This window comes from Bombina bombina, chromosome 4, assembly GCF_027579735.1.
Source record: "Bombina bombina isolate aBomBom1 chromosome 4, aBomBom1.pri, whole genome shotgun sequence".
Classification (NCBI taxonomy): Eukaryota; Metazoa; Chordata; class Amphibia; order Anura; family Bombinatoridae; genus Bombina; species Bombina bombina.
In genome coordinates, this window is record NC_069502.1 from 973,082,330 (window position 1) to 973,103,613 (window position 21,284).

At 32.7% G+C, this 21,284-nt stretch overlaps 1 protein-coding gene across 1 annotated transcript in view; it reads left to right on the forward strand.

The window, feature by feature from the left end:
• The first annotated feature begins 1,999 nt into the window (after nucleotides 1-1,999).
• Nucleotides 2,000-21,284, forward strand: part of LOC128655734 (bifunctional protein GlmU) — a 228,556-nt gene continuing 209,271 nt past the window's right edge. Inside the window, exons 1-2 of the mRNA XM_053709307.1 lie at nucleotides 2,000-2,040; nucleotides 2,788-2,847. Of these exons, the coding sequence (XP_053565282.1) occupies nucleotides 2,038-2,040; nucleotides 2,788-2,847 (63 nt within the window). The 5' untranslated portion in view covers nucleotides 2,000-2,037. The remainder of the gene's footprint in view (nucleotides 2,041-2,787; nucleotides 2,848-21,284) is intronic.

The following is a 21,284-nucleotide window of genomic DNA, read 5'->3' on the forward strand; positions in this document are numbered from 1 at the left end:
AACTTAATTGCTATTATATACCATGCATGTAAACAAATAATTTAATATCCCTTTATGTATTTCTGTTTAATGCTTGATTTAATTTAATTTATATATTTGGCTAAGATTAGAGCTATTTGGTCATGCAAGCATAAATTTAATGGGATATTATAGAGTAGTTTTGAGATCAAACTTACTGTAAAATTAGTTTCATATATTTGTATATTTAATTCATAATTGGTTGTGCCTAGGTTTTAATTATTCTTCTGTTTATTTACTAAGATACCATTTTGGAATTCTGAACAATAATATTCTAGCATTTTGCATTTTAATTCTCCTTCAATTTAAGTGGTGTCAAAATTATAGGAACTAAGGCTTTATAAAAATGTTGATTACAAAGCTATTGCCAGAACAGACAAGTAGCAGATCACATTTTAACTCAAGTGAGGCAATCATTTCTTGTTGTTCTGTGTTTTTAATATTTTTCTGTAAATGCAATATACAAATTTCAACATTTAATTGTTTTGAATACTTTGAGGCACATTAAAGGGACATCAAGGTTAAAAAAAATATTTGCTGTAAAACAATAGATGAGTTCATCTTTTGTTTTGATTAATCATCCTCTATATAATGACTTTGGCGTTATGCAAATATAAAAAAATGCACAATAATAAAAACACCGGAGGCCAAAGGATCTAAAGCTCTCTGTTTTGGCGAGGTGATAGAAGATCTCTCGTAAGTCCCTCAAAAACGTTTAGGAAGCCATATTTTAGCTTGAGAGTTGTTTATCTAGCTATGCAGGGCTTTAGAAATCAAAGATATACACTTACATTAAAATATAATGCTCAAAAAAGCCACCAACAAATTCTACATGTGTAAATGTTTAAACATCAGACTCCAGATGATCCTCCTCCGGCAAAAAATGCCAATGGGCAAGTTAAAGGGATACTAAAGCCACATTTTTTTTCTTTAATGATTCAGACAGAGCATGCAAGTTTAAGCAACTTTCTTATTTACTCCTATTATCAATTTTTCTTCATTCTCTTGCTATCTTTATTTAAAAAGCAGGAATGTAAAGCTAAGGAGTCGGCCCATTTTTTGTTCAGAACCTGGGTTACACTTGCTTATTGGTGGCTAAATGTAGCCACCAATAAGCAATCACTATCCAGGGTGCTGAACATAAAATAGACTGGCTACTAAACTTTACATTCCTGCTTTTAAAATAAAGATAGCAAGAGAACGAAGAAAAAATTGATAATAGGAGTAAATTAGAAAGTTGCTTAAAATTGCATGCTCTATCTGAATCATGAATAAAAAAAATTGTGTTTAGTATCCCTTTAAACATGTCTTGTAATTTATCTGATATTTTTATCTTAATGCCCCTTTAATATATATTTTCCCATATATATCTACATATACCAAACATCTACACACATATTTATCATGTATACCTATTTTTAAATTTACCTTAAATGATCTAAACATGTACTCAGCCGTATATGCCCTTATTCTAGCATTTATTGCTAGCTATATTTTCACAATGCATTTTATACGTTTGTATATCTTTGTTCTCCTTATTTAATCTTCTCCCCAAAAATATTTTTGAGACATAATTTAAGTTATAGGTATATATAATCTTTTATGCATCTCACTGAATCTTTATATGCATTAAGTTTTATGTTTTCTAATCTATATTTTGAATATGCACTCATGTAATCCATACCTAGGTATGCTTCCAATTTCTTTCTTGTATTTTTATTACAGTACTAATAAATTACTAATTGTGTACTAAATTATTGCTAATATGAACATCAAAATATATTTTTTAGATTTTTATATATATTATTTTTACTCCTTTAATTAAAAATGTCTTATTGTTTAGTGATCCTGATTCCAGCAGATGGCATCTGAAATCTTGGCTTTTTCAGTTCAATTAATATGTGGCACAAAGACTAAAATTCCAACGTCACAGTAACCTTTAGACCAGGACCAACAGCCTATTAAAAGGCAACAAGTGTCTGGCAAAATCACATAAGCTTTACTTGCTGAACTTTAATCATGGTGAGTTTAATTACTGAATTATTTATATTAGAGACTTGATTTGCTCGTTGACGTCTTACAGAAAACAGAAACATCAAAATATCTAAATGAAATAAACCAATGTTTTTTAAATGTTTTTATAGAAGACATATTCTTAATATACATTTAATTAATTAAAACATAAGAATACCATAATAGGGTAATTTAATTTAATTAAATATATGAAGAACACCTAAAGAGAAAATACTGTGTTAAAAGCATTTAGCACTGCAAAGTTTAAATTTTATTTTTTTCTTGGGATACTATGTATTTCTTTGAAAATAAAATTCAATTAAACACAATAATGTACCAATAGTATTAATTTGATATTAAGGAGTAGATCTAAGTAATCCAATATAATTAAGGGTTTGAGGAGCCAGTCTAGAAGGGATTTACAAATCAATATGCTTTTAAGCACTTACCTAGCTGCCTGTAAAATAGAACCATGGAAAAGTGTCATAAAAAAGGTGTGAATTTGTTAAACTATTTTTATTCCAAATAAAGTTTTAATAAATGTAAATATAGCCTTGGCTAAAAAGAATATTCCCAGAAATGTGTTTGTTGTACTTGCTGTTCTATGTTACTAATAAAGATTTATAATATTGAATTATTGCTGAAAAATATATGATCAAAAACTGAGCTATGAATATGGACATAAATGCATTTGTAATTATTTTTCAACTTTATTATATTTTTAAGTTTTTAATCTACTTTTCATTTTCATGTTAGAATCCGGTACAGATTCTTGTTCTATTAATTCTGACATCAGCTGCGGCGGCTTACCTCCAGGTAAAATCAGTATACACTTTATTTTTTTATGCTTTTCTAATAAATAAGAAATTATGCATCCACAGATCTATTTGTAATAAGATTACAAGGAAATGTATTTTTTTCTTGTTAAAGGGACACTGTACCCAAAAAATTTCTTTCGTGATTCAGATTGAGCATGACATTTTAAGCAACTTTCTAATTTACTCCTATTATCAAATTTTCTTCATTCTCTTGGTATCTTTATTTGAAATGCAAGAATGTAAGTTTAGATGCCGGCCCATTTTTGGTGAACAACCTGGGTTGTCCTTGCTGATTGGTGGATAAATTCATCCACCAATAAAAAAGTGCTGTCCAGAGTACTGAAACAAAAAAAAGCTTAGATGCCTTCTTTTTCAAATAATGATAGCAAGAGAACAAAGAAAAATTGATAATAGGAGTAAATTAGAAAGTTGCTTAAAATTGCATGCTCTTTCTGAATTACAAAAGAAAACAATTTGGGTACAGTGTCCCTTTAAACTTACAGTTGAAGAGTTTTTAGCTTGGCATCAGATTCCCCAATTTTAAAAAAAGTGCTTCATTTTTAGAGTGTTGCATTATTTTGTTTATAATAATTGCCATCATACTCTTATTCATAAGCTTTACAACAGTTTTGAAGTTTGAAATTCATATATACAGTATCTGTTGCCGTACAATTCCATGCATATGGTTCTATATAAAGTAAGCTTGTGTCCTAACAGTCACGTACGCCCATATCACGAAATACATCTGTTTAGTAAGTATTTTATACACATATACAATAAAGTGTAGTATTAGTGTAAACCAATATAGCAAGAAAAAGTGACAATACAAATAAATATATGTGAATACACAAAAAAAAGGAAATATTTAACAATTTTAGATGGGAAAGTTCTTCCTTTGTCATATGACTTTCAACTACATATAAACACTCTTAAAATAATAAAAAACAAATATGCATCTCAACAGATTTACAATTACACAACATTGGATAGGAATTAGATATTAAAGGAGTAGAAAACCCCAACATTTTCCTTCTTTCATGATTTATATAGAACATACAATTTGAAACAACTTTCTAGTTTATTTCTATTATCACATTTGCTTCATTCTCTTGTTATCCTTTGCTGAAGGAACAACATAGTACCACTGGCAGCTAGCTGAATACATCTAGTTAGCCAATCACAAGAGACAAATGTCTTCAGGCACCAATCACCAACTAGCTTCCACTAAGTATACAAAGCACATTTGAAAATAGAAGTGAATTTAAAAGTGTCTTAAAATGACATGCTCTATCTCAATCATACTAGTTTAATTTTGACTTTTCTATCCCTTTAATACATCACAAATAGGAGGTGAACGACTGTTCAGAGACTTTCATAAGATTAAAGTGAGACCATTAGTGTACAGCAGAGACTGTAAAGTGTCAATAGAGTATTAAAAACAATACTGTCCCCTCTTACATGTGACTGTAAATCCACTGAGGTGTATATTTTTGTTTTCATTATTTTTTTTATATGTACTTGAAAGTTGAATGAATTGGTCTCTATTCCACTGAAACACTTCTAACACATGGTGGATATACTAAGAGCTGGGTTTATAACTCTGACGACTGTAAGTTATAACCACTTAGTATAGAATATCATCACACGTTGTATTACACTATATGCTTTTTCTCTCTTGGTTCATGGAACCCTACTGAATATATGCAAGTGATACAGAACTAAGGAAAATAATGACAAAGTTAGAACTTTCTCATCTTAACTTGGAGATATCCTTTATTTGTTGTGCTTGCTGCATTCACATTTATATATTTCTTTTAAAATTAAAAGGGATATGAAACCCAAAATGTTTCCTTCATAATTTAGATAGAATATACATTTTTAACCCTTTAGTGACATGTTTAACCCCTATAGTGGCTATTTTTAAATTTCTGCGGTATTTGTGTTTAGCTGTAATTGTTCTCTTACTCATTTACTGTACCCACACATATTATATACAGTTTTTCTCGCCATTAAATGGACTTTCTAAAGATATCATTATTTTCATCATATCTTATAATTTACTATAATTTGTTTTTTAAATATGATGAAAAAATGGAAAAAAACACGTTTTCTAACTTTGACCCCTAAAATCTGTTACACATCTACAACCACCAAAAAACACCCATGCTAAATAGTTTCTAAATTTTGTCCTGAGTTTAGAAATATCCAATGTTTACATGTTCTTTGCTATTTTTGCAAGTTATAGGGCAATAAGTAAAAGTAGCACTTTGCTATTTCCAAACCATTTTTTTTTTCTCAAAATTAGCGATAGTTACATTGTAACACTGATATCTGTCAGGAATCCCTGAATAACCCTTCACATGTATATATTTGTTTTTAGTAGACAACCCAAAGTATTGATCTATGCCCATTTTGGTATATTTCATGCCACCATGTAAACTGTAACGTTGTTTAACCGCTTAAACGACCAATGATGTGCCAGGCACATCCTACAAAAGACAGTCGTTAATGACCAGGGACGTGCCTGGCACGTCCTCAGGGGTTTCAAGTGCTGAACGCAATCGTGATCGTTAACTTTTTCACAAACTTTAGCTTTCTTACTGAAATTATTTACAAACAGCTTGTGAAAATGGTTCTCTGGGATCCCCTTTGTTCAGAAATAGCAGACATATATGTCTTTGGCATTGCTTTTTGGTAATTAGAAGGCCGCTAAATGCCGCTTCTCACCACAATTGTATTAGGCCCAGCGATGAAGGGGTTATTTATGTAGCTTGTAGGGTTAATTTTAGCTTTAGTGTAGAGATCAGCCTCCCACCTGACACATCCCACCCCTGATCCCTCCCTGACCCCCCTCAAACAGCTCTCTTCCCTCCCCCACCTCACAGTCACCGCAATCTTAAGTACTGGCAGAAAGTCTGCCAGCACTAAAATATTTTTTTTTAATATATATATATATATATATATGTGGGTCGAAAGAGAATATTCTCAAAAGTAAATAGGCGCACTGCTATACAATTATGAATAATGTGGTATTAATATACTGTATGGTGTATACAAAAACAAAGTTCAAAACCAATCAGTTGGTACAGGTTAGTTCTTTCCCAGTAAAGTTCTGGTATAGGGTGAGTGATAGCGCTTACCAGAGCCAACCTCAATCCTATGAGGTAAGTGATCAGCAATTGAGTATAGATGATCCCTTTGGAACTGTGTGCTCTCGTGGAAATCTTTTGGTATCTGTTGCTCCTTGCCAATGAAGATCCTGGACTCTCTTATGAAAGCAAGGATGATTCTTTGGTTCTCTCTATGGTATTTGTTGAAGTCCTGCTGGTTTTTAGAGGAACTTGTTGGTGAAATGGCAATCTTGGACTCTCAATGGATTCCTTCTTCTTTCAGAAGCTTGGATGTCCAATATTCTCATAGATGAATAGAAAAAGAGAAAAACAACATAGAGTAGTACTGCAAAATGATTAAAGCAGAAACTAAATGTATGTCCTGGTGTAAAGTAAGTATATTGCGCTTACCAGAGCAAACCTCAATCCTATGAGGTAAGTGATCAGCAAGGTGTTAAAGATGGTGTTTTGGATGTTCCAAGAAATTCCTGGTCTTTTTTCATCAGAGGGAATGGCAATCCTGGACTCTCTTATTAGAGTAGGGATGGTCCTTTGGTTCACTCTTTGTTGGTATTATACAAATGTGTCTTGAGTGACTTATATCCGAATGAAATCCTGGGCTCTCTGAGTATTTATTCTCTCTTTTGGTATTGGGATGTCACTTGTCCTCATGAGAGATTAGTTATAAAATACAAGAAGCAGAGACAGAGACATAGTGTAATACCGTAAAATATGAGGAGCTATTTATTACAGATAAATAATAAATAATAAAAAAGTGCTTACATTAAAAACCTTTTAAACTTGGTATGAGGTTAAAAAAATAGCATAGAAAAACCCTGAAAATCACTCTATGTTCAGGGATGTGCTGCAAATGAATTTGTTTTAGAACAGCAAAGAATAGTTGTTCAGCTGTAATAGCAAGGTGCTAATAAAGTGACAGAGTTAAGCAGCTATAGCTAAATCTGTGAAATACAACAATGGTAGCCGGTAATAAGTTTTAGATTATCCCGTAATTAACATAAATGTGTAGTCCACAAAAATGAAGTACAAGGATACCATGTAATTTCTAATACAGTACCGGTAGTAGGTGAAAGAAATAAGGTATAGATAAATGTCGATGCCGATTCTAGCAGGACCTGTCAGCCCACTGTGTGGTAAATAATCCTTACGCGTTTCAAAGTAATAACTCTACTTCTTCTTCAGAGGAAAAAAACACTTTTTTTCCTCTGAAGAAGAAGTAGAGTTATTACTTCGAAACGCGTAAGGATTATTTACCACACAGTGGGCTGACAGGTCCTGCTAGAATCGGCATCGACATTTATCTATACCTTATTTCTTTCACCTACTACCGGTACTGTATTAGAAATTACATGGTATCCTTGTACTTCATTTTTGTGGACTACACATTTATGTTAATTACGGGATAATCTAAAACTTATTACCGGCTACCATTGTTGTATTTCACAGATTTAGCTATAGCTGCTTAACTCTGTCACTTTATTAGCACCTTGCTATTACAGCTGAACAACTATTCTTTGCTGTTCTAAAACAAATTCATTTGCAGCACATCCCTGAACATAGAGTGATTTTCAGGGTTTTTCTATGCTATTTTTTTAACCTCATACCAAGTTTAAAAGGTTTTTAATGTAAGCACTTTTTTATTATTTATTATTTATCTGTAATAAATAGCTCCTCATATTTTACGGTATTACACTATGTCTCTGTCTCTGCTTCTTGTATTTTATAACTAATCTCTCATGAGGACAAGTGACATCCCAATACCAAAAGAGAGAATAAATACTCAGAGAGCCCAGGATTTCATTTGGATATAAGTCACTCAAGACACATTTGTATAATACCAACAAAGAGTGAACCAAAGGACCATCCCTACTCTAATAAGAGAGTCCAGGATTGCCATTCCCTCTGATGAAAAAAAGACCAGGAATTTCTTGGAACATCCAAAACACCATCTTTAACACCTTGCTGATCACTTACCTCAAAGGATTGAGGTTTGCTCTGGTAAGCGCAATATACTTACTTTACACCAGGACATACATTTAGTTTCTGCTTTAATCATTTTGCAGTACTACTCTATGTTGTTTTTCTCTTTTTCTATTCATCTATGAGAATATTGGACATCCAAGCTTCTGAAAGAAGAAGGAATCCATTGAGAGTCCAAGATTGCCATTTCACCAACAAGTTCCTCTAAAAACCAGCAGGACTTCAACAAATACCATAGAGAGAACCAAAGAATCATTCTTGCTTTCATAAGAGAGTCCAGGATCTTCATTGGCAAGGAGCAACAGATACCAAAAGATTTCCACGAGAGCACACAGTTCCAAAGGGATCATCTATACTCCATTGCTGATCACTTACCTCATAGGATTGAGGTTGGCTCTGGTTAGCGCTATCACTTACCCTATACCAGAACTTTACTGGGAAAGAACTAACCTGTACCAACTGATTGGTTTTGAACTTTGTTTTTGTATACACCATACAGTATATTAATACCACATTATTCATAATTGTACAGCAGTGCGCCTATTTACTTTTGAGAATATTCTCTTTCGACCCACATTTTATTCAGTGACACGGGTACACTGACTCACACTTTAGGCTGCACGCTCAGTTTTTATACTTATCTATATATATAAGTTTTGGTGCACTTCCGACCAACCAAGTGAGTGCAGTCTCATAAAATCATCACATCTTTAATCACTGAAAGATCTTTTTTATACAATCTATAACTTACTAGCTATTTCTCCTATAGTAGTTTTAGCGCTGGTGACCCCCCTTTCTTCCTCATATATATATATATATATATATATATATTGCAGTGTTTGATCCCCCCTTAGCCCCCAACCTCCATGATCCCCCCAAACAACTCTCTAACCCTAACCCCACTACCTATTTGCCGCCATCTTGGGTACTGGCAGCTGTCTGCCAGGACCAAATTTGCTAAAGAAAATGGGTTTTATTTTTTTTAATCAAAAAAAGCCAATTTTCTGTAGTGTAGCTGCCCCCCTCAATACCCTCCCCCTCTCCCTCCCAGATCCCTTTACCAACATTTATTTCCCCTTCTCCCTACTTTCTTTACATTTTGCCATAGTGTATCGGTCCCAGTCCAACCCGCTCCCGCAGAGTGGCTCTCTCTGCATCGGGGGCTAAAAAAAGGGTATTGCAGGATGCCTCAATATTGAGGCATCACTGCAATACCCTGAAAGCATCTGGAAGCGATCACGATTGCTTCCAGCACTTGAAACTCCTCAGGATGTGCCAGGCACGTCTTTGGTTGTTAACGACTGGTCTTTGTAGGACGTGCCTGGCACATCCTCGGCCGTTAAGGGGTTAAACAACTTTACAGTTTACTTTTATTATCTAATTTGCTTAGTTCTCTTGGTATCCTTTGAGCTAGCTGCTGGTTGGTGGCTGTTTGGTGGCTTCACATATATGCCTCTTGTTATTGGCTTACTAATAAGAAAGGGATACTAAGAAAATGCAGCACATTTGCTGCAGTACAATGGCAACAATAGTAGGAAATACGAATATTATAAATGCGCAATCACATTCTTAAAATAAACTAAGAAAACATGCCTACGGACACAATACAAGATTTATACAATCTCACCTAAAGTTTACTTACATATTCTAACATTATACTAAACAATACACATACAGTAAACAATGTATACACATATTTCATATACCCAAAATCCCCCAGCTTCTATAGGTATATTACTGATATGTTTAATTCACTATTGTATTGTAAGAACAGGGGTTGACATATGTAAATTGTATGGGATCATTTACATTACACCTTCTATGTAGGTGGTAATGCTGCTTATTGCCAGAATCATAGAAGCATCACCACCAACTGTAATGTATGGTAAGATGCTGCCTTTAAACTGTACAGTCAGTTCCTTGGAATATTTTGCCGTCTTGTTTAAATTTGTGATGCACCATTCTGAATATTTTGCTGCATCTCAGCACTTTTGATTAGCAGGGCCTGTATCATTAAAGAAATATTTTGGGTTTCATGTCTCTTTAAATATATTAATTACTTGAATTATGTATCCATAGTTTTGAGAGTCCTTAAAAAAAAAAAAAAAAATCTGTAAGGTTTTAACTATATATTACTTGCCATTTATAATTGTATCCTACGGACATATCTTAATGAAAAAAATAGCTGATAAACTGTATATGAAATACAGAAAAAATGTATTAAAGTTTTATTTACCCGTGATTTTAGACAAACGTGATGATTCTGCTTAAAAGTTTGTTTGGCTCTGTGTCAGAAATCTCTTTAGATGGAAATAAAAGTGAATTGTAAATACACAGCACAGGTGTAGTATCCAAATTGCAAAGATCTGACTACCAGATCACTGTTGTGTGATTTCCAATTTCCTTATTGGCCAGTAGTGATAGTAAATGTAAAAGAAATGTAAAAGAATATTAGATCTTGCGTCAAACATAGATTCATTTTGTGTGCAAGCTCTGATTTTTTTAAGCAAATGCATAACTATATCACTCTGGCAAATATCACAAAAAGTGGACCCTGTCTCACTAAAGCATAAGAACCCCTGAGTTATATGCAGCATTTGCAAAATTGTTTTGTGATGTTATGTGCATCCCACCAAATCCACACTAAAAGATCTTGTGCACAACCAACTGACACTAGCTCATGCTCAGAGTGTCAGAAGGGATGGCACTGCCCTCAGAGCAAGTGCACGTATTTGATGCACATGCACGCCACAACTAAAATATCCTAGATGGACTGTGTACAACAAAAATTTACTACAAAACTTTTCTGAGAAGCATTTTTGGAAACTTTCATTGAGTTGCAGTTGGAAATTCTGTGCTATGCCTGATTGATGTTACTGCATTTATGCTACTTGTAGATTTTCATAATTTTCAATGCTATGCATCTGTTTAAGCCATTATTGTGTCAAGCATTTCAAAATCTACAAATATATATCTTTTTTTGTTTTCAAAGATATTTACTTTGGAAAAGTTGTAGCACAGAACATAAATACCCCTATTTTCCTTGGCTACATACAGCCTTATACACGGCCTTATATGACATACAAAAGTCATACATGTTTTTATTCACATGTTGCTAATACAAGTCTTTAATTTAACTCTCATGTAATACTCTTTATTAGTTTTCTTATAATCATCTATCTGTGGTATACAGTATTTGGGAAGAACAAGCAGAAACTAAAAACCATAATGGCAAGACTTTAGAAATATTAAAAAGGATTTATACTATATTGTGTAACAAGACTTTGCATTTCTTGGCATGAGATTGACAAAGTCTTATTGCCTCAAAATATTGCAGACAGGTGAGACATAAAATCTTTAAACACCTATGGTTTGAATAAAATGGGTAGCTTTAACAACTTTTATAAAATGAAATATTGGATCTATAAAATTATTTTATACCCCAATACTTTGAATGACCTAATAGTTTTTTGTTTTAATGGCATTTAGTTATATTGGTTTGTAAAGAATCTATATGTCATTTTAAAAGCTATTGCTTCATAATTTTTAAACTCATATACAGTCTTTTTTTGGTATATAAACCATTGTTCTCCTTAATATTCCACAAAAAAATATTTTTACTTTACATATTATTTTTGTTTGGTGTCATAGTCAATGTATTTACTTTCCCTTTTAAACACTTTCCATATTCAATTTTTTTACTCTAGTGTCAAGAATGTATATATGATTATTATTCTTTCTTTTTTTGTCACCTGTCACTTATTATTCCTTGCATTGTATACCCTTTTACAAACTGTCCTTCTTTATCATAATGTCAATACATGTCACATTCTACATTCCGTTACAAGGTTTGCACATTATAATAATTCTTATTGTATTTAACATTTCTTTGTGACATTATTAATCTCTGCACATTGAAGCTATATATTTATTCTATGTAGTTCAGCATATCATATTGTACATTTTTACATTTTCATACTTAATTTTTTATTAGCTTGTGTAATAAAAAAATATAGACATTTTCCACTGGTTAGATTTCACCATTTAATATTTATTTATTTAATTTGTTCTGTGCAGATTTCTAATATTTTATTTTTATGCCCCTCTGTAATTTCTATACTCCAATCTTCAATGGAAAGATTATATATTACCTGTTAGCTTTTAAAATGTGATCACTTATATTGATTTCCATAGATTTTTATGTTTATATCCCCCATGGGTTTCCATATTTGTAATTTTAGATTCACTTATGCAATCGAATGATTTTAGACCTACCTAGACAGCTTTTGTCATGTGTTATTTTGTTGCTTTATTTTACAGTCAAAAGTGGGTGTTTTTATTATTCTTTTTAATATTTAGTTTATTCAACTTTTGTGTTGCAGTATGTGTTGTTTATTTATATAGTATAAATAATGATGATTACAATTATATATGTCCTTTGTTGTTTTTATATTACATAAGCATTTTTATTGCCTTTCTGATCTTTTTGGCATTGCGTAGTTGCGTTTTTGCTCATATTTACTCCATATAACGTTCATATGAGTTTTTAGTAATTGTTTTTTGTTGTTGTCTATCACCCTTGTAACCACACATTTTTTTTAAATTAATGAACAGATATAATATGTTTAATTAATAGTATCCTATATGCTTGTGAGTGTGTCAATACTTTGTAATTATGTATGACAATGTATTTTTTTCTCTTCTGGTTCTACGTAGAACACCTGCTGTGTAGTGTTAGTGTCCTCTGTTGGAATTCTTCTCAATTACACTTACACCTTGTTTTTAGTGGATTATTAAATTTAATATTTTAAAACATGAGTATAAAAGAACAATAATTAAGTATGTAAAAATGATTGCACAAGTTAAAGTTGTTAAAATTATGTTGTAGCTAAGAGGAAATAAATGTTTGTGCACAACTAATCCTCGGGTATAGACTGTTCCGTGTCTACCATGGAGCTATTAATGGACAAAGGGGTACCTACATTAGTATAACAAAATATGGTTTAGTAACAGAAAAAAATAGGTTAACAATATATAAGATAGGTACAATGGGAATTTGTACTAATTAGTCAATGAGCATTCATAGCAATTAACTCTCAGCTGATGAGCATTAGTAGGACGTAACTAATTCGTATGTATTAGTTCTGATTTAAATTTAAACAAAGCAGCTTTTACTTCAATATTTTTTTTAATCTCTGCTCTTAAATAAAGTTGATAAGAATGTACATTGTACCTGTAAAGTTGATTTTTTTCTTTCCTTTTATTTATAATCTCTATACTTTGTATTTCAATTGTATTGGCTATAATCTAACATTATATTTATTTTGCCTTCTAATGTACCCGAAATCAATATATTAAAAAAATAATTTTAATTATAGACAATCTAAATAATGATAGATAAAACAAATAGTTAAGACCATTTTTTAATTTTATATATATATATATATATATATATATATATATATATATATATATATACTGTATATACAGTATATATACGTTATTGCATCCCATCTGAGAATGTGGCATCACTCAGACATATTAGATTAAACCCTTGGGATTTAAATGATATATCAACATCATTACGGCTATTCCTAAATCTTTTTGAAGATCTGACCCTGCCAATGTGTTGCTCCTTTTCATTCTCAAGAATAAAAAAAAAAATCTTTTGTATTACAACAATGTACTTGATCAAAGTGAAGTGATAATCTATAGTTAGGAAAGTTTTTTCTTACATTATTTATATTTTCACTAATCCTAGCTGAAAGTATTTTCTTAGATACTGTAAATTCAGTAAAGATTGAAGAATATGCTATTTTATCTTGAATTTTAGATTATTTCCATACTTTAACTGGTTCTAAAGGTATTAGAAAGTTTAACTCTTTTTTAATGTTAACCGATATAGATGTATTTTATGTTAATGAGATTATTTTTAATACTATTATAATTTAATGTTAAATTGGCACAATCTATAAAAAGGGAATTTGATCTTTTTTTAAAGAACAAACCAATGATTAATGATATGTTTTCAATTCTAAAATATGTAATTTATATTACCAATAAACTTAATTTTAAACAAGTCTGTATTATATATTATTATATGTATCATATTGTTTCTTAATAATGATTTCAAGACATTGTTTAAGATGATTTTCTGAATATGTGTATTTAAATCCACCATCATTCTTTAATATTCACATCACTTTCTATGGCATATAAAACTGCAATAGGAAATTGTTCTAGTCCTGGATGTACTGTAATTAGGGGCTGCACACATATGCTATTTTCTGTTTAGATCTGTAGTTTATTGGATGTTTGGAACTGACTTTTTTAAATCCTTTTTGGTGGATAAACATAACGGTATAGGAAAATAAAAGTGTAATAAGATAAATCTCTACTCTAATTCAGTAGAATACAGGTGGCCCTCGTTTTACAACGGTTCAATTTACACCGTTTCAGAATAACAACCTTTTTTTCCAGTCATGTGACTGCTATTGAGAAGCAGTGCATTTATTAAAATAGACAGTAGGTGGAGCTGTCCGCTTGTGTTGCAGCAAAGCCAAGCAAGCTGAAATAAATCAGTTTAACCAGACCTGAGCTATCGAGCAGATTTCAAAGGAACAAGATCTTCCTGTCTATAAATCAGTCCAGATTGGAATGCATAGAAAGAACTGTTTGCTGAAAAATGCAAGTGAAGTCTGTGTTGTGTGATTATTTTATTAGGTTTATAATGCTGTTTAGCATTTAAAGTCTTCATTTCAAAGCTTTAAAAATAATGTATTAGGTGTTACTTATGACAATTTTGAGAGGGGCCTGGAACCTATCTCCCTCACTTCCCATTGACTTACATTATAAACTGGGTTTCAATTTACAACGGTTTCGATTTACAACCATTCCTTCTGGAACCTAACCCCGGCGTAAACTGAGGGCTACCTGTATTTCCTTATTGCAGTTATATCTATTAAACTATGTTAAGAAAGATTATAGATCTTAAATACTTTGTCCAACAACAACTGATATATCATCTGTGTAGCAATGGTAGGTTTATAGCTATATTATGAAGGCATAGTTTCAAGAATATTAAAAATAAATGCTGTTAAAAATGGTAGCATATTCTTACTAATGTACATTTTTTTCTTTTCTATTTGGATGTATTTTGACTTTGTCAGCTATTTCAGTAAGCATAAATTGTAAAAACAAAAAAAAAAACATGTATAAGTGGGTATACCTGGACCAATGAATGTACTTTAGTCTTAAAACGATGATATGATTAGTTTCTTTTGCATTGTAAACATAGCTACTTAAGCTTTTTGTTACTGAGTTTAGGAAAGAGAATGGCCACACATAAACCTGACGCCTGTGCACATACATATAGCATCAATCTTTTTAGAAACCCACCTCTTTTATAATGTACCACCTAGAACAAACATCACAATGACTACATTACTCACTAGTGTAAATACAACATTCACCTCCACAGCTGCAGCATGCATAACCCAGGCACATGCATACAATTATTTCACCTGCATACATACATGCCATATGCACATCCTACATCCTACTCCTCACACATATACACACAGCACCCACCTGTTAAATATATATATATATATATATATATATATATATATATATATATATATGATATTAATCAGCATACATACAACAAGCTAACCCACATGCATGTAGAACAGAGCTTTCAGTTGTACTAGCAAACAGGAGGTTAAACTAACTTGTTTTAAGAGATATGGACACATACATAAATTGTAAAATAACGCAATGTGTTTACAAGTAACAGTATGTATGTGGAAGAATTTAAAAAAAAGTTTAATAACACCAATAGCTATTTACTATTTTAATGGGATGTATGAGGTTGATGGTATTAACAGTTTCTGTATATTTGGTGGAATATTAGATAAAGACACTCGCATTTCATCATGAAGCATTTTTTAGCTTCCACTTCCTATACATATATCAAGAGCAGGAGCAGCAATGCACTACTGGGAGCTAGCTGCAAAAAAACCCAACACTTTGGCTTCTGACTTTAGCTCAGCGTTTAAGCTGCCGCCCTCAGAGTTCCATGAGTCCGACTGACTACTGCCCGTGCTGCAAACACACTGCTGTCCCACTCACTGACTACACATGCAGTCACAAGCCGATTGAGGAGACTACACGTGCAGTCAGAAGCCAATGTGCCACCAATGGGAATAGTTTCAGTTCCCACTGAGCTGTGCCAATAGGTTAAGATGATCTGTGACCCACTAGGTATCAATCATGTGTCAACCATGTGATATGCGTAGCAGACGGAAAGTCAGAAACCAAAAAAAAAATGAAATTCAAAAAAATTTGTGCTGAAGCAGGGACACCCCTACACACTGCAAACGACACACTAATGTGTCACAACACACAGTTTGGAAAGCACTGATATAGAACCTACAAATTATCTGTGACATATTTAACTTATCTTATACTCTAGTGCACAAAAAAAATATTAATTAGATTGTAATGATTCATAGCAAATTAAACATTGGTGAGCACTTATTTCAGTTATATTCATGAGCTCTTTTTGATGTGTTGGATACACAACTTGTCAAAGACAACAGGGAATAGCACTTTTATACTCACACATACACACAGATGCACAAGCATGCATGCACACTCGCATACACACACCTAAAAACATTCCAGCATAAATATAAAAAATTGAACCATGTATGTTGTTTTTCTTCTTAATTACGTCTTTTTTTTATTTTTTATTTATTACTCTGTTAATCCATGGTATCTTGGTTTCTCTTCATGATTTAAATAAGTCTCTCTTGTTACTTCTAGTGACCTATTTGTTGGTAAAGAAGATGTATTTAAATTTTTAGTTTGTTACTCTTTGCCATTATTTTGCCCTTACTATTCAGCTTTTATTTTTCACATTACTGTTCTGTAAAATATAAATATACATTAATTGGCAAAAAATAACACCAGGCTTTACACTTTCACTCATGTGAAAAAAGCAGGGACATTCCTGGTTTCACTTTTTATTGAAATTTAAATAATCTGTACCGCTTCACCCATAAACTCTTTATTTTACAATAAATGATGGGACGATGGCGAGATTTATTTTGAATTTCCATTATGTGAGTAATGGAACTTGGAATGTTTCAGTGAAAATTCAAACTCTGGCATTAACATAAGAAGTTTTCTATTTTATTCCCCTTGATTGTTGTTTGTAAGAGAGATGATAACTAAAAATATTCTTGGAAGGAGTTAAAGATATTTAAACCAAGAACCATCCCTGTAAAAATCATTAATGCAAACACAATATTTCATCATGAGCTCTGTTACATGCCCATTATTTAAAAAAAAAAGAAGTAAATAATAATAAAAAAATGATGTGCATGCACATAGCACCTGCTTGCGTCAATCAAGCACATGCATAGGATACAAGTAGCTTTGTATACCCCAGAGATTGATGACAAGGGAACCCTGATCTTGGAATTAAAAAAATGGCCCTTTTTAAAACAAATAATATTGCAAAGCTGGTAATAATACTATTTTCGGGCTATACCGCCGGTTTAAATCACCCCTTTCTCTTTAAAGTATACGTTTATTCTATTGTTAAAGATTGGGTTGTACTTTTTTGATGATTAAATATTTCTGCTCATTTTAGCCATATGCTCTTTCTGCATCCTATGTACCTGTTTATCATATTTGTATGTTGTATTATACTTGTAGCTGTACAAGTTGATAAAAAGGATTATACTCAAAAAATATTTGTGTACTGTAGAACCCCAGTATACTTTGTACATTAATGCCCCTTTTAATTGATACTTTTCCATACCCTGCATGTTTCTTGAGTCTAATGTGACATTGAAGAACCATTAAATATATTAGAATTACATAATTAACAAAAGCATAATACAAATACAATGCAAAAGCAATTAATCTGAATTTCAAATAAGTAGTAGATTTTTCTCTCACAAATTTCAAACAGATATCCATGTTCCCTGCCCTCCCCTATCATGTGACAACTATCAGCCTATCACAAAATGCAAATACAAATATAATGTGAACTCTTGCACATGCTCTGTAGAAACTGGTTCCTCGGAAAGCTGTATATAAAAAGATTCTGCAAATTTTGCTAATGGAGGAAAATTGGAAAAGTTTTTAAAAAAATGTTATGGACGTATTTAACATAGTATTAAAGGCACAGTGATGGAGAATAATTTCTGTTTGCAATTTGTGATTCATCATCGATGCTTGAAGTGAAGTGTGATCTCACTATTGATATCAGTACTAAAGTCATATAATTAGTGATGTCGTTTTTAGTTACATTTAAGATTACAATATTAATGGTGTCCATGTTTCCTGAATGTAAGGCTTCTCATTTTACTGCTTTTATGTATTTACCTACATTCTTACATTTCAGTGTTTGTGTTGTACACACAAATTGCAACCAAAAATTTAGATTTCAAAAATATATGACTAGATTACAAGTGGGGCATAAAAATACAAACATTAAGGTGCGTTAACATCGCTAGAGTGCAATCCTTACCACTTCTATTTTTTCACTTGTATTTATACATCCAAAGTTATTTTTATTTTTTTATATCTTAATAGATAGTCTAGTGTGCACTAACATCTGCATCTTGGATGGAGTGGATCCATTAATTCCCCCCACATAAAATACTTCTATAGGGACATGCAGTAAAAATAAGCTCACGTCGTGATGGTTTTCTTTTAGTTTTGTGCTATACTGTTTCAGAAAGAATGATCTTCCTAGAATCATTCTGAATTAATCGATAACTCCAGACTAGTCATCAGAAGCCATCCTGAATGCCCACAGGCCAAAATATTTAAATGAGAGGACTCTAGAGGTATTATTCACTAGCTGTTCTTGCTTGTGAAGTAATCAGTAACCTGCTAATCATTCTGAAGTCATCATCCAGAATGTTTTACCTTTGCTGATGACTTTACAAGCCTGATGATGTGCAAAATACTTCTAAAGTAGTTTAATGATTATCAAATGACTCCAGGATGGTCTCTAAAGTAATCCTGTTTGTTTTGGGTAAGCATAAAATATGTTACATATACAATTGAACAAAATATAGAGGTTTGTCACTACCTAGTGAATTAAATGATTATTCCCCCCCCCCCAAAAAAAAATACACTTTGGAAAAACTTATAATTGATAAAGGGGTGACATCTTGGCATACTTTTTGCAATAACATTATTCAACCAAATATTGAGCTACACAAGAAATAGCTAAATAAGATAGAATAAATAAGAAAAGGGGCCCGAGGACAGATCCTTGTGGTACCCCAACAGAAAGAGGTAACGGGGCAGAGGATGCCCCACAGAAGGCTACAGTAAAGTTACAGTTAGACAGATAGGAAGAGAACCACGAGAGAGCAGTGTTGCAGATGCCGAAGGGCTGGAAGGTTTGGAGCAAAAGAGGGTGGTCGACAGTATCAAAGCAGCAGACAGATCTAGGAGGATAAACAGAGAGAAGTGGCCTTTAAGTAGGTCATTGATAACCTTAACATTTGCTGTCTCTGTGGAGTGAAGGGGGCAAAATCCAGATTACAGTGGGTCAAGGAGGAAGTTTAATGTAAGGAAATGGGATAGACGTGCATAGACTAGCTTTTTCAGAAGCTTTGAGGGAAGAGAGAGTAGGGAAATAGGGTGGTAGTTGGATGGGGAAGTTGGATAGAGAGAAGGTTTTTTGAGGATAGGTGTGACCAGTGCATGTTTAAGAGATGAGGGAAATATACCAGTGCTGAGGAAGAGGTTGAAGATGTGAGTGAGTATAGGGGTCAGGGAAGAAGAGAGGGATGGGAGTAGCTGTGAGGGTATGGGGTTGAGGGGACAGGTAGTGAGGCAAGAGGACAATATAAGGGCACAAATACATATGTACACACATATAAACATTGATGATATTGATAATGATATTCATATAGAACCTGCTGAATAAAGGAACATAGTAACAGGCAAACAATATAAAAACCCATGCTAACCACATCAGTCTTAGAGTTACCAAGTCCTTTATTGATGTATCAATAAACCCTCTTTCTTTCATATAATTGGCAAGAGTTCATGAGCTAGTGACGTATGGGATATGCATTCCTACCAGGAGGGGCAACGTTTCCCAAACCTTAAAATGCCTATAATTACACCCCCACCACACCCACAATTCAGTTTTACAAACTTTGCCTCCTATGGAGGTGGTGAAGTAAGTTTGTGCTAGATTTCTACGTTGATATGCGCTTCTCAGCTTGTTGAAGCCCGGTTCCTCTCAGAGTGCAGTGAATGACAGAGGGTTGTGAAGGGAGTATTACCTATTGAATACAATGGTCATCCTAACGGGGATCTATTTCATAGGTTATCTGTTATCGGTCGTAGAGATTCATCTCCTACCTCCCTTTTCAGATCAACGATATACTCTTATATACCATTACCTCTGCTGATTCTCGTTTCAGTACTGGTTTGGCTATCTACTTTATGTAGATGAGTGTCTCTTGCTAACTATGTTTCCTTTATTTAAGACACTCTCAGCTATGGTTTGGCACTTTATTTTTAAAGTTCTAAATATAATGTTTATTCTTATATTTGCCATGATTCAGGTTCATCAGTATATTTAATTTTTTGCAGACTGTCAGTTTCATATCTGGGAAATGCATATTTTAAAAAAACTTTTTTTTTTTTCTTACTTGAAGTTTTCAATTGTCCCTTTCTAAATTGCGGGCTGTTAGGCTCGCAGGTGCGCAAAATGCTATAATTTATTGCGTCATTCTTGGCGCAAGACTTTTTTGGTGCGAGAATTACGTTTGTTGACAGAATGTCATCATTTCCGGCATCTTAGTTGGCGCCAAATTTTTTTCACGAAGTTGCGTCACCTATGACACTCGTGTTTGTTGCAGACGTTTTTGCGCCAAAAAATATTTTGTCAGTTGTGGGCGTCATACTTGGTGCCAGACTTTTTGAAATTATTTAAGACTTCATTTCTTGGTGCTTCTGGTTCCCAGAGGCCTATTCTGTTTGCATTTCTTTCCCATTCCTGAAACTGTCATATAAGGAAATATTTGTAATATTGATATTTTGCTTTATATGTTGTTTTTTTCTATTATATTTGCAAGATGTCTCAAAACTGTTCCTGTATCAGAAAACACTGTTGGATTCCTGCTGACTGATATCAGTCCTACCAAAGCTAAGTTTATTTTATTGTTATGAATTTTATCTTTAGCTGTGGTTTGTAATAAGTTATCATGATAAACTTTTACATGCAGAGAAAATGTCCATCAGTATTAATACATTGTCTATTGCTATTCTTTTA